The sequence below is a fragment of the Pteropus vampyrus genome, unplaced genomic scaffold, assembly GCF_000151845.1.
Source record: "Pteropus vampyrus isolate Shadow unplaced genomic scaffold, Pvam_2.0 Scaffold337, whole genome shotgun sequence".
Taxonomy (NCBI): Eukaryota; Metazoa; Chordata; class Mammalia; order Chiroptera; family Pteropodidae; genus Pteropus; species Pteropus vampyrus.
Genome location: NW_011889118.1, coordinates 886,531 through 899,308, shown reverse-complemented (window position 1 = coordinate 899,308; position 12,778 = coordinate 886,531). Strand labels below are relative to the sequence as shown.

The window sequence follows — 12,778 nt, the reverse complement described above, 5'->3', positions numbered from 1 at the left end:
AGACTCTCCCATGTATATATATAATGCTCATGTTTATGATTTTGTAACAATGTTACATTCCTTCATGTGGTATTCTGCTTAATCAAGTATTTATGTTATTATGATATTGTAAAGAACATATCCATAAATGTTTTGTAGAAATGTTACTTTTTCTTTCAATTTTTTTACTCCTGAAATTTCTTCCCCAAAGTAGAATTATAAGATCCAAAGATACAAATAAATTTTAAACTCTTATACAATTAATTTATATTTAAGCTTAGAAATAAACTTTAAGTATAGTCTGCTGATTATGCTAAAAACTGGAACCCTAAGGCTTACTATCAGAATCACAGAAACTACAACTGTGTTTGATTTAAAACTTAAAAGTGGATTACAATGTAATATACATATTTAACACTTTCTCCTGATAATAACCATTTGAAAAATAGAATAAAGTAAATATTAACTGTAAGGAAATACATTTTTTGCCTTTAAATTATGATTTGACCTAAGATTGTAGTGTTTATTGTAGTAATTCAATTTACTGATGAATTGAAAATGTGAGCTCAATTTAAACTCTAAGTATCTGGAAGAAATAAGACAGCAATCAGTTAAAAGAGACCTGAATGCATCATTTTAAGTGAGTGACAATTCTGTATCTTCCATTAAAGATCACCTTCATCAATATGCAATTCATCTTCATGGGTTAAAAAAAAATTGGATTTACTTTTTTTTTATAATGATTTCTTTACAATCTAAAATTGCTAGCTCAGATGAAAAATATTTGTAAAAATGAATGATGCTATTACTTTAAAACACATTAAAGCTATGAAGATGTTTATTCAAGATTACTACGTAAATTGAATGTCTAAACCCTCCGATGGAAACAACTTTGGGCTTTCTCTCCAAGTCTTCCATTTCTGACTCACATTTAGTCCCTCTCTTAAGAGCCAGTTGTCCTTGTATAGGGGCTGCCCTTGTTGTTTGTGTCTTCGTGCAATGACATGTGGAATGCTGGCAGGGAGTGTGTCTGTGGCTCGACCAATCCTTAAAGTTGTCGATCCTGGATGTATAACAACAATGAAGTTGCTCTGGATTTGCTGCAAATACAAAAATAGGAGTGTGACCTTAGAAAGTAATATGCAGGTAATGAGTTAAATAACATAGGTAACAGTCTAGACTAAGAAGTTAGTTTCCTGTAATGACTATTAGACTCAAAGGTATCGAATAATTCAGTAAAGGGAGTCTTTTGAGAGGCATTCAATTACTGCTCTCTGCCTGAACATAAATTCCTTTTGTATCTCCATGTTCCTAGAATCTGACTCACAGTACATAGCCCAACAAATACTTATTTAAATAGATGGAACCATAATTATCCAATGGGGCATTTCCGTCCCAGGCACTATGGGTACAATGGTGACTAAGAAAAAGTCCCAACCATCAGAGAATTTTCTGTTTATTATGGAAGACAAACAAGGAATAAGAGTGTAGGGAGAATACTAACTAGTGAAGTGCTGGGTTCCCTAAATCTAAATCACCTAAAGATGCTTGTAAAAGAAACAAACAAAAAACTGACCCCAAGCTTTCACTACCAATTTTCTGAATCAGAATCTCCAGAAAGAGAGCCTAGGAATCTGCATTTTTCAAAAGATCACTAGGTGATTAGTATGGCCACTCAAGTTTAAACTCAGTGGTTGAAAGAAAAAAAATAATGTAAAGATAAAATTATTATTTTGTAAAACTGGAAAATAAGGCTTTATACATTCACCACTTCCAAGTGTGGGCATAAACTATTCTGGTTATTGTTTTTAAAAACACTCTACCCTTATTGGTTCTGTACTATTTACCTAATCTGGCAAGAGTCTGGTGCTGCAAGGCCAGAGTTCACAATTCTAGACTCCTAAATCGGAAAACTTGGCTGCGATTCACAATCCATTCTTGGGAGATGGTGAACAAGGACTAACGATGCGGTACAAATCAGGATAGCGGAGTAATGACTGTGGATTTTACTTTTAGATGATAATTTTTTAAATGTGCAATTCTCACAGGGGCTGAATATAATCTGAATCACTTGGAGAAACTTTACCACGTAAACTTGTCGAGGGACCCATAATTTCAGTGGAGAGGTGGGGAAGGAAAAGGACAATCTCTTTGACAATAGGATCCCTCTGTTAAAAACCACCGCTTTCTAGCCTGACTCCTTATCTACTCTGCCCTGCCCTTGAATATACAGTTCTGTCTTCTTGGCATGTTTCCATTTAAAACATTTCTATACCTTGCCAATAAGATAAAGTCCAAACCTCCACTTCTCTAGCCTTACTCCAGAACCACTTCCTTTTTGGTCAGTACATCCCACATACCACTTCCTGAATATTATTGCTTAAGGTAAGAAAAAATAAAAAAACGATGAAGCATATAATCATACAGGTGCCACAAAGGATATGAAAAAAAAAAATCAAAGGGTGTTATATAACTGACTGAAATTAAGGAAATGTTGGTATGGCAGTTAAGAACCCAGGCTCTAGATTCACAGATCTGGCTTCAAATTCAGATTGTGCCAGTTCCTTGCTCTGGATGAGTTCCTACCTTATAAAGTTACTGTGAGAATTAAATGAGTTGACCATGTAGCTCAGGGTCTGGCTAACTTTTTCAAAGTTCTCCATTGCCTTCAGAAGAGGCCAGACTGAATTAATACCTGAGCCTCAAACTATTCCAAAAACTTCAACAGGATAGAAAGCTCTCAACCTCATTTTATAAGGCTGCCATCACTCTGATTCCAAAGCCAGACACATTATTTAAAAATAAAGAAATTGGAAGCTGATACCCCTGATGAAAATAGATGCAAAAATCCTAAACAAAATATTTGCAAATTGAAATCAGCAATATATTAAGATCATACACCATGACCAAGTGGGATTTATTCCTAGGATGCAAAGTTGGTTCAATATCTACAAATCAATTAATGTGATATACTGCATCAATTTCCCATTTGCCCCGAGAATACTTGCCATCAGTGCTTGTGGCTGCAGGGTTTGCCCCGAAATAACTCGCGGATTACAGTCCTAACCTTACCCTGAAAGTTTGCCATGAAATATCTTGCTTTTATTATTTTCGCATCACTTTAGTATATTGAAAGTCTCTGGAAACAAATGACATCATTCTATTTATAGTATTCTGTTTTTAGTAGTTTGATCACTGAAAATGTCAAATCCTAAAAAACATAGCATTCCTACACATGATGGTAAATCCTGGCAGCAAGCTGCATTTTTTCTTTTCTAAACGAGAAAAGGGTTGACAAATTGAAAGGTAAAAAAATCATATATCAATAGACACAGGAAAAGCATCTGACAATATCCAGCAACCATTTATGATGAAAACTCTCAGCAAAGTGGGAATAGAGAGAACATACCTCAACATAATAAAAGCCATATATGACAAACCTACACCTAACATCACACTCAAAGCTAAAAGTGTTTTCCTTAAGATCAAGAACAAGGATGTTCACTTTCACCACTTTTATTCAACATAATATTGTAAGTTTTAGCCAAAGCAATAAGACAAGAAAAGAAATAAAAGGGATCCAAAGGTAGAAGTAAAACTGTCAGTACTTGCAGATAACATACTATATAGAGATCCCTAAAGATTCCACCAAAGAACTATTGGAACTGATAAGTGAATTCAGTAAAGTAGCAGGATACAAACTTAATATTCAGAAATTGGTTGCATTTCTATACACCAATAATGAATTATCAGAAAGAGAAATTAAGAAAACAATATCACACCCTCTCACCCTGCCAAATCCCATTTACAAATGCATCAAAGAAAAAAAAACCTAAGGAGAAATTTAACCAAAGAAGTAAATGATACAAATAAATGGAAGCATATACTATGCTGATGGATATGAAGAATTAACATTGTTAAAATGTCCAAACTACCCAAAGCAATCTAAACATTCAATGCAATCTCTATCAAAACACGAATGGCATTTTTCACAGAACTACAATAAATAATCCTGAAATTTATATGGAACCATAAAAGACCCCAAAGAGCCACAGCAATCTTGAGAAAGAAGAACAAAGTTGGAGATATCACAATACCTGATATCATACTTTACTACAAGGCTTGTAATAAAAACGGCATGGTACTGGCATAAAAACAGACATATAAATCAATGGAAAACAATAGAGAGCCCAGCAATAAACCAATGCTTATATGGTCAATTAATCTATGACAAAGGAAGCAAGAATATATAGTGGGATAAAGGCAGTCTATTCACTAAATTGTGTTGGGAAACTGGACAGATACATGCAAACAAATGAAAACTAGACCACCTTTTTACACCATATACAAGGACCCACTCAATATAGATTAAGGACTTAAATGTAAGACTCCACACCATAAAACTCCTGGAAGAAAACATAAGCAGTAAACCGACATTGCTTTTAGTATTGTTCTTTCTGATACATCGCCTCAGGCAAGGAAAACAAAAGAAAAAATAAACGAATAGGACTACATCAAACTAAAAAGTTTTTGCACAGCAAAGGAAACCATCTTCAAAATGGAAAGACAACTTACTGAGTGGGAGAAGATATTCACCAATGATACATTTGATAAGTGGTCAATATCCAAATTTTATAAAGAATTCACACAACTTATCACCAAAAAAACTAACAATCCAATTTAAAAAAATGGGCAGAGTACGTGAATAGACATTTCTTCAAAGAGTGCATACAGATGGCCAATAGACAAATGAAAAGATGCTCAATGTCACTAATCACCAGTGAAATGTAAATTAAAACCACAATGAGGTTATCACTTCACACCTGTCAGAATGGCCATCATCGGTAAATCAACAAATAAGTGTCCATGAGGTTGTAGAGAAAAGGAAACCTTCATGCACTGCTGGTGGGAATGCAAATTGGTGCACCCACTATGAAAACTGTATGGAAGTTCCTCAAAAAATTAAAAATAGGACTACCTTTTGACTCAGCAATTCCAATTCTGTATATCTACCCAAAGAAATACAAAACAGTAATTCAAAAAGATATATGCACCCCTATGTTCACTGCAGCATTATTTACAATACCAAGCTATGGAAGCAACCTAAGTGCCCATCAATAGATGACTAGATAAAGATGTTGTGGTACATATATACAATGGACTATTACTTGGCCATAAAAAAGAATGGAATCTTATCTGCGACAATAGATGGACCTGGAAGGTACTATGCTAAGTGAAATATGTCAAGACAGAGAAAGACAAATACCATATGATCTCACTTATACGTGGAATCTAAAAGACAAAATTAATAAGCAAACAAACCAGAAACAGACTCATAGATACAGGGAACAAGCTCACACCAAACCCAGATGTGAGGGGGGGTTCAGAGGGTGGAGTGAAAAAGGTGAAAGGATTAAGAAATATAAATTGGTAGTTACAAAATAATCGTGGGGATGTAACGTAATACACAGGTAATATAGTCAGTAATATGGTAACAACTACGTATGGTGCCAGGTGGGTACTAGTCAGGAGGATCACTTCGTAAATTAAATGTCTAATCAGTATGCTGAACCCCCTGAAAGTAACATAAAATAACGCTCAATGTCAACTGTAATTGAAAAATTTTAAAAAGGGGGGAAGGTGAAAGGGAATAAGAGGTTCACATTTCCAAGTATAAAACAAGTAAGTCATGGGGATATAATGTACAGCATAGGGAATATAGTCGATAATATTGTGATAGCAGTGATAGCATTGTATAGTATCAGATGGTTGCTGGACTTATCATAGATGTTGGACAACTATGATATACATTTGAAACTGATATGGTATGTTAGCTATATTTTAATAAAAATCCTTTTTTAAAAAATGAAGAAGTCAGACTCTCTGGCTTATATGACATTTATGACCCTACTAAAATCCCCAGTCTCCTCTCTTGCTCCCTCTTCTTCCTTAATTCCAGACATCCTGCTCTCCAACACTATATATCCTCTTACTTAGCCCAGATCTCTTCCATGCTGTTATCTCTCCTTCCCTGAGATTCCTTTTCCCCCTGGCTAACTCTTAATTATCTTTTAGGTCAGTCCAGATGTCAGCTCCTTTGAAGAAACCATCCCAGACCATCAGCGCTGTAGGAGTTACTTGCCGTGTATGCCCAATACTTCCTTATGGGCCTCTGCATTAGCCCATCCCACATCATGCTTATACCTGTGGCCCCTACTCCCAACTGTGAGCTCTCCTTCTGGCCTTCCCCTCAGTGAGAGAATCCTATAAGGTGGGAACCAGCAAGGCCCTTACAGACCATCCACTCTGCTACATAAGTGGAAAAATTGAGCCCTAGGCAACAGTAATAAACACCCTGAGGGCTTACCTTGTGCCAGGCACTGTGCTACGCATTTTACAGATGCCTCGCCAGTTAGTTATCATTCTTATCCCGCCTACCAGTAAAGAACCTGCCTCAGACGTCTAGTATGAAATTCTAAGCATTTAAATGCCTCCTGACTTTTTTCTGTGAATTGTACATTGCCCTTGCCCATTTTCCTATGGGACTGTTGGTGTTTTCACTGATAACTAAGATTATATATACAAAGGCCCTCAGCCTGCCAGGCTCCTGCAAATAATTTCTGGTTAGTATGACTTAAAATCTTGTTCTGTTTTTGACAGACAAGCTCCTAATGTCTATTTAGACAAATATCTACCTTTTCATTGCTTTTAAGCTTGAAATGACCAGAGATTTCCCTAACAAAGACAAAAGCCTAAATTCTAACTATCCCTTACAGGTATACATAGATACGCCCTGTGAGCCAGGCCCAGTTCTAAACTACCCGCGACCACTGAAACATCACAGCAACTTGGGAGGTCGGTAATATAGCCCTGTTCTCGTTTCACGGTCGGGGAAGCTGAGGCTCGCACAGCGGCAGATGGGAGTGGGCCGTGGGGATGAAGTCATTGGCCTCGGAGCGAGCCCGCCTGGCCCTGCAGCGCGCGGTGCTTCCTTGCCCGGGTGTCTCAGCGCGGAACGACCGGGAGGGGAACGAGCGCCCTTTACACCACCCACGCGAATGGGGGCCTGAAGCCTTCCATCGGTCGCCAGCCTCCCCTTCCCAGACCCAGCAGCCGAGGTCCGAGGCTAGGGTACCAGGCCCTCACCGAGACCCCCCCTCGGCCCCTAACCTCCTGCAGCGACTCCGGCACCAGCGCGGGCACGATGGGCCGCTTCACCCCGCGCTGCTCCTTTTCCTTCTCCCCGCCCTTCTCTTTCCCGTTCTCCGCGTCTCCCTTCTCCGCCTGAGTCATCTCGGCTGGCGACCCCCGCGAACCCCGAGTTCCTCCACTGCGCCGCGACCGACAGAACAGAAGGGCCTCTGCGCAAGCGCAAACTCCCGGGCGGCTGCCCACAGTCAAGATGGCCGTCGGAGAGACGCCGCAGAGAATTCGGAGAAACGGAAGGGCGGAGCTGTACGCTGGAAGCCGCGTTGGAAGTGAGGTGGGTGTGTGCGGATTAGGTGGATGTTGCTGTGATTGGTTCTGGCTGTAGCATGCCAGCTATTGTTATGAGTTTACCGTGAACCAGCCAATAACCGGCATCTCATTCCTTCCTCAGCTGCCTTTTTTCCTCAATATCCAGACCTCATATATACTCCTATTTCTCCTCATACTGATTTTAGGGTTCTCTAGATCTAGGTCTCTCTACACGCTCCTTTCATGATGGCTTTATCCAGTTTCATGGCTTTATATATGAAGATAACTCCCAAATACATGTTTTCAGTGTACATCACTCCCTGAGATCCAGATCAATATATTTGGTGTTTTCACTTGGATGTCGACAAGGCATTGCAAACTATGTCCAAAATGGAACTCTTGACCCTTTCCCCACAGCACCAAAAAAAAAAAAAAAAAAAAAAAAAGCCCTACTCCCACTGTAACCATTTCAGCAATTTTCACTTTGATACATCCCCACTTCTTGGCAAATAGGGTTGAATACTGATAAATGGATTTTAAAAAATGCTTTTATATGAACACTTTGCTTTCAAAGCCTGTTAAACACTAGAAGAATTATCTGTATTATTCACTCTTCCAATAAAAATTTCAGTGCCTATTACATGTTGTCGCTGTTGAAAGTATTGGGGTAAAGAAGATGAAATCTCTAACCTTATAGAGCTGCCATTCTGGTGAAAGAATATAAGAGTTACCAGCATTTAGATGGAAGTTAAAGCCAATAGGCAGTATCCTAAGAAACGGTTTAGAATTCAAATTTGTGAAGATAGCATTGAAGTTCATGAATTTAAAGAACACTTAGTAAATCTTCATTTCGTAGCTCAGTTGTTGGTTATGGCTTTATAAATACCCCGATAATTACATGCGGTAGCAAATCAAATACACTGTATTAAAGATTCGTGGGACAAATGCATTTCAAAATAAAAATCCAAGAGCACAGGTATTATATGCATGCTGTTGAAATAAATACAATGTGATTTATTTATAAAAGAAAACAATGAACATTTACAGAAGTTTAAAAAGGTGACACTAATAATACTAAATACACAACCTTTTATTTTTCTTTGAATATAATGAAAACACAAATTCAGATTTTTTCTGTTTTCATTATATAAAGATGAGAAATCAGATTTGTAACCTAAAAATATGTACTTATTAAAACTATACTAATAGTTTCATAAACTATACAAAAAGATGAGACAAATATGTGCATTTATAGAACTGCATGTCAGTCATGCCGGATCCCTGTGAGGGAATTCCCAACACAACCTCATTCATCTGTGAGGACACAGAGCAATCCATGTTTAGGACATACACATCCATCTACTTGTCCAGCATAGTCTGCCCTCCACTCCTTGATGGTTTCCTTCTGCAATGAATGTGCATGTCCAGTTGTCTGCTTCTTACAGCAGACATTTACCTAAAAGAAAAGGTTATAATAATTAGTTGCTAGTTATTAATTTGGATATGTATGAAAAATCCAACAATCGTTACATGTTATAAAACCTGTTTCAAAAGACATTTTGATAAAAAAGCCAATGGATTTTCAAGGGTTGCAAATAATGATGTCCAAGTAATTAAAAATGTTGGGCATCTTCTGTTTTCCTAAACATCTTCCTAAGGAAGCATTTTCAAAATGAAATCCCTGTAGAATAATTTGAGATTTTTAAGTTACCTTCCTCATCCACCAGCCATTGGAGGAGGATTAGGACCCTGCAGATGATTAATTCTACCCATTCTTCTGGGGGGGTTTCCTGGGGGCCTAATAAAAGAAAAAGTTAATTTTTACTGTTTAGTAGACATTATTTCAATTGGACCCTTTTCTTTACTTAAAATAGAAACTACCATTTAAGACAAAAATGCAAACCCTTATAGGGAACCAGACACATAAAGCACATGAGGAAAGTGAGTCAGGCAAGGACTGTGATGAACTAAATAGCATTTCCTGTAAATGCCCAACAGAAACCCAACTCCAGCTGATTTTTGTCTCATGGAAACACAAGCCTAACCTAATGCTGCTCGATCTTCTGAATTTTTCATTAGCAGTTGGAAATTGAGATTCTAAAATTTGAAATCTCTAGATTTTAATGTTGGCACTCAGTTTTCATCCTTTAATTTAAATATATCCCATAGGATATTTGATGTACATTTTCGCTTTGCTAGATTAACTCTATCAAATCAGAGGCAATTTAATTTACAGTAATTCATTAATTTTGTGAAATAGAATTTAAACCTTTTGTTATCATGAGCCTGCTTGCCTGCCTATCTATCTATCTATCCATCCATCCATCCATCCATCCATCCATCCATCCATCCATCATATCTAATTTAACTGAAATTTACAGAGAGGTAAAAACATCTATTATCAAGTTAAAAAACTATACCCTCTTCCATCATCATATCTGGAATCAGATGAGTTTCTGTAGCCTCTTCTCTTTTTCACATCTTGCTGAAGCAGAGTTTTGAAACTGAAACAAGAAGCAGAAAACAACAGAAGTACTACTTTTGACATTATAAAAGGTATTTCCATGGTTTCAACTATTATCTCTGTGAGAGGACAACTGTTTTAGCTCCAGACCCGTATTTCTTGAAGCCATCTGTACACCACCATCTAATGCAAGCACATCTTTAAACAGAGTGTGCTACGTTCTGTGCCAAAGCCTCACTTCCTTGTTTTTCTTATTTTCTGATAACTCTCGTAGATAACTCCCCACATTTCCTGGTATTGTACATTCATTGCTCCTATATTTCCCCTGTTGACAGCCTACCTAACATTTCCTTGTATGTGGGGAAACAACTTCGATCCTCTCTTGTCCCGTTAGTTTTTTCCATGGAACTGACTCTTCTATTTTACCTTTTCTAATTTATGCCACATGCAGCCATCAGATTACTCTTCTAAACCACAGAGATACTCAAATTAAGTGTAAAGATCACAGACTGATATTCGAACTCCTCGGCCACCTTTCCTGTGTTTCTTCTACCTGGAATAACTTTCTCTGAAGATCACCTCCCACAATCATTCCTGCCCCAATGCCTCTTGTAGTATATTTACTAATTTTAAGGTCAATGAAGGGACTGTTTCCCACATCTTCGCATCCCCACAGTTCTCTATCCATGAAACATTCAAACATATATATTCAAATTTAGGATGAGACTTGTTAGTAGTTGATAAACAATTTTCATAAAATATATAGCATGTGAAAGACCAAAAAATGCATTTAACTAAGGACTGCTTGAAATTATAGTGGTTTAAATTTTTGTCTCCTCTGTATTGATTCTAATTCTTGATTAAACAAAAACTTTATTAACATGGGAGCTTTTTTTTTAATCAATATCTAATTCCCCTTATTTACTTGTTGTATAATATTGAATAAAATTTGCACATACACCCTAAAGCCGGGAATAGTAAAGAGAAGGCAAGGCATTGTCATTCTGGCACCATAGCTGCAAGTTGATATAGTTACCACCAAAGCTAAGATATGGTCAAAGTTAATAACTCAACTAACATTCATAATCATAAGATGTCTGGTGGAGGTGTTAGCACTACACAGTATTCATTTTCCTTAGTAAAGCTAGTAATAAAAAAAAAAAATTAAAAACTGCTTCAGGAAAGCTGAGCTTGTTTAAGATATGCAACATAATGTACCTAATGGACTTCTGGCAACTTAATCAGGGCTACTAAGAGCACTACTATACTTACAACAAAACCACAAACTCAGCTATTCCCCAAAAGAAATCTGTTATCAATGATAATCTCCATGGGGACTGACTCCGACTGTCCAACACTTGACCTACAGACAAGAATAAAGAAACTTTAGTTAGTGTTACAAATCCCTGACTCAAGACGCATTACATTTAATCAGTTACATAACAATCATAGATTCAGTTTTCAACTTGTGTATCATTCCAAATGGTCAAGGAAAGGAGAGGTCTTTTATGTGTACAACATTTTAAGGAAGAGTTCAAAGAAGTAAAGCTTTGTGATCTAGCATTCATCCCTTGAATACATCAAATGTTTTCCTATAGTTTTTGTTATTTTGGAGGGTGACACTTCAAGTATTTTTTCTTTTATTACTGTGGTAAAATATACACGAAAATTTACCATTTTGACCATGTTTAAGTGTACAGTTCTACGGCATTAAGTATATTCATATTGTTGTACAACCATCACCACTATCTTCAGAAGTTTTTCATCTTCTCCACCTGAAATTCTGTACCCATTAAACACTAACTTCTCATTTCTTCCTTCCCCTAGACCCTAACAACCACCATTCTACCTTCTGTCTCCATGAATTTGAATGCTATAGGAACATCACATGAGGAAGCATACAATATTTGTACTTTGGTGACAAGCTATTTCACTTAACATAATGTCTTTAAGGTTCATCCATGTTGTAGCATGTTTCAAAATTTCCTTCCCCCTTTTTTTTTTAAGGCTGATTAATATTCCATTGAATGTGTATACTACATTTTGCTTATCCATTCATCTGATGGTCACTTGGGTTGCTTCCACCTTTTGGCTACTGCGAAAATGCTTCTATGAATGTGGATGTACAAATATCTGTTTATTCAAGTATTTTGAGGAAACAAATCAGTGAATATAAAAGAATGCTCACACCAATTCTATTTTCCTAAATGTGTTCAAGGTATTTTTCACTTGCAAAGCATCTTGCCTATATAAAAAGATTGTTTACACATGCCCTTCCAAGTCTTTAGAATCAGTTATAATAAAATTTTTATAAATCAAAGAATCTGTGTGTTCTAAGTATTGAAGAGAATTAAGCTTGGTCATTAAAATGACCAGTATTTTCTGTAAAAGGATGCTGTTGATTCTAATTCTAGACTTCAGCTTTATCTTAAGCAAAAATGAATTTATTTTTCAAACCACTTTAAATAATAGAAGCTACAACATGAAAAGTTAGTACTCTATAGAGTTTCGGCCTTGTAAATCAAGAGGTCAGAATATTTTGGGAGAAGAGCTGTCAACTATCTCTCTCTCCATTTACCCAAGGACTTCTCCATGCTCATTTCCACCCTTCCAGCCAGGGTTTACTTTTCCGCTTTCCTTGCCCAGTTTACTTTCAGGTATATCTACTCATAGAGCTATAGAGAAAAAAGGGCTAGATTTAAAGATAGTATGAGTGATAGGCTTGGTTCTGCCTCTTACTAGTTCTGCTTCCTTGGCTGTGATGTGACATTTTCCTTCACTGAGAAAAAGTATTCCAGGGTTAGCCATATAAGATTGTTGGGGAAAGAAAGTCATTTGATGGTAAGAAATGTTTTGTCAACTATGAAGTGCTAATAA

General features: G+C 36.9%; 2 protein-coding genes across 4 annotated transcripts in view; both read right to left on the bottom strand.

Moving 5' to 3' along the window:
- ACTR8 (ARP8 actin related protein 8 homolog) overlaps positions 1-7,373 on the bottom strand; it is a 16,482-nt gene extending 9,109 nt beyond the window's left edge. Inside the window, exons 1-2 of one of the 2 annotated variants that reach the window (XM_011378387.2) lie at positions 7,150-7,373; positions 909-1,079 (exon numbers count right to left, since the gene is read on the bottom strand). In XM_011378387.2, coding sequence (XP_011376689.1) covers positions 909-1,079; positions 7,150-7,272 — 294 coding nt within the window. In that variant the 5' untranslated portion in view covers positions 7,273-7,373. Of the gene's footprint in view, positions 1-908; positions 1,080-7,125 lie in introns of both variants that reach the window. The other variant, XM_011378386.2, reaches the window with a different exon arrangement.
- A 1,043-nt stretch (positions 7,374-8,416) lies between these two features.
- SELENOK (selenoprotein K) overlaps positions 8,417-12,778 on the bottom strand; it is a 7,442-nt gene continuing 3,080 nt past the window's right edge. Inside the window, exons 2-5 of one of the 2 annotated variants that reach the window (XM_011378375.2) lie at positions 11,174-11,264; positions 9,858-9,941; positions 9,149-9,235; positions 8,417-8,893 (exon numbers count right to left, since the gene is read on the bottom strand). In XM_011378375.2, the coding sequence (XP_011376677.1) occupies positions 9,154-9,235; positions 9,858-9,941; positions 11,174-11,264 (257 nt within the window). In that variant the 3' untranslated portion in view covers positions 8,417-8,893; positions 9,149-9,153. Of the gene's footprint in view, positions 8,894-9,144; positions 9,236-9,857; positions 9,942-11,173; positions 11,265-12,778 lie in introns of those variants that run through there. The other variant, XM_023522288.1, reaches the window with a different exon arrangement.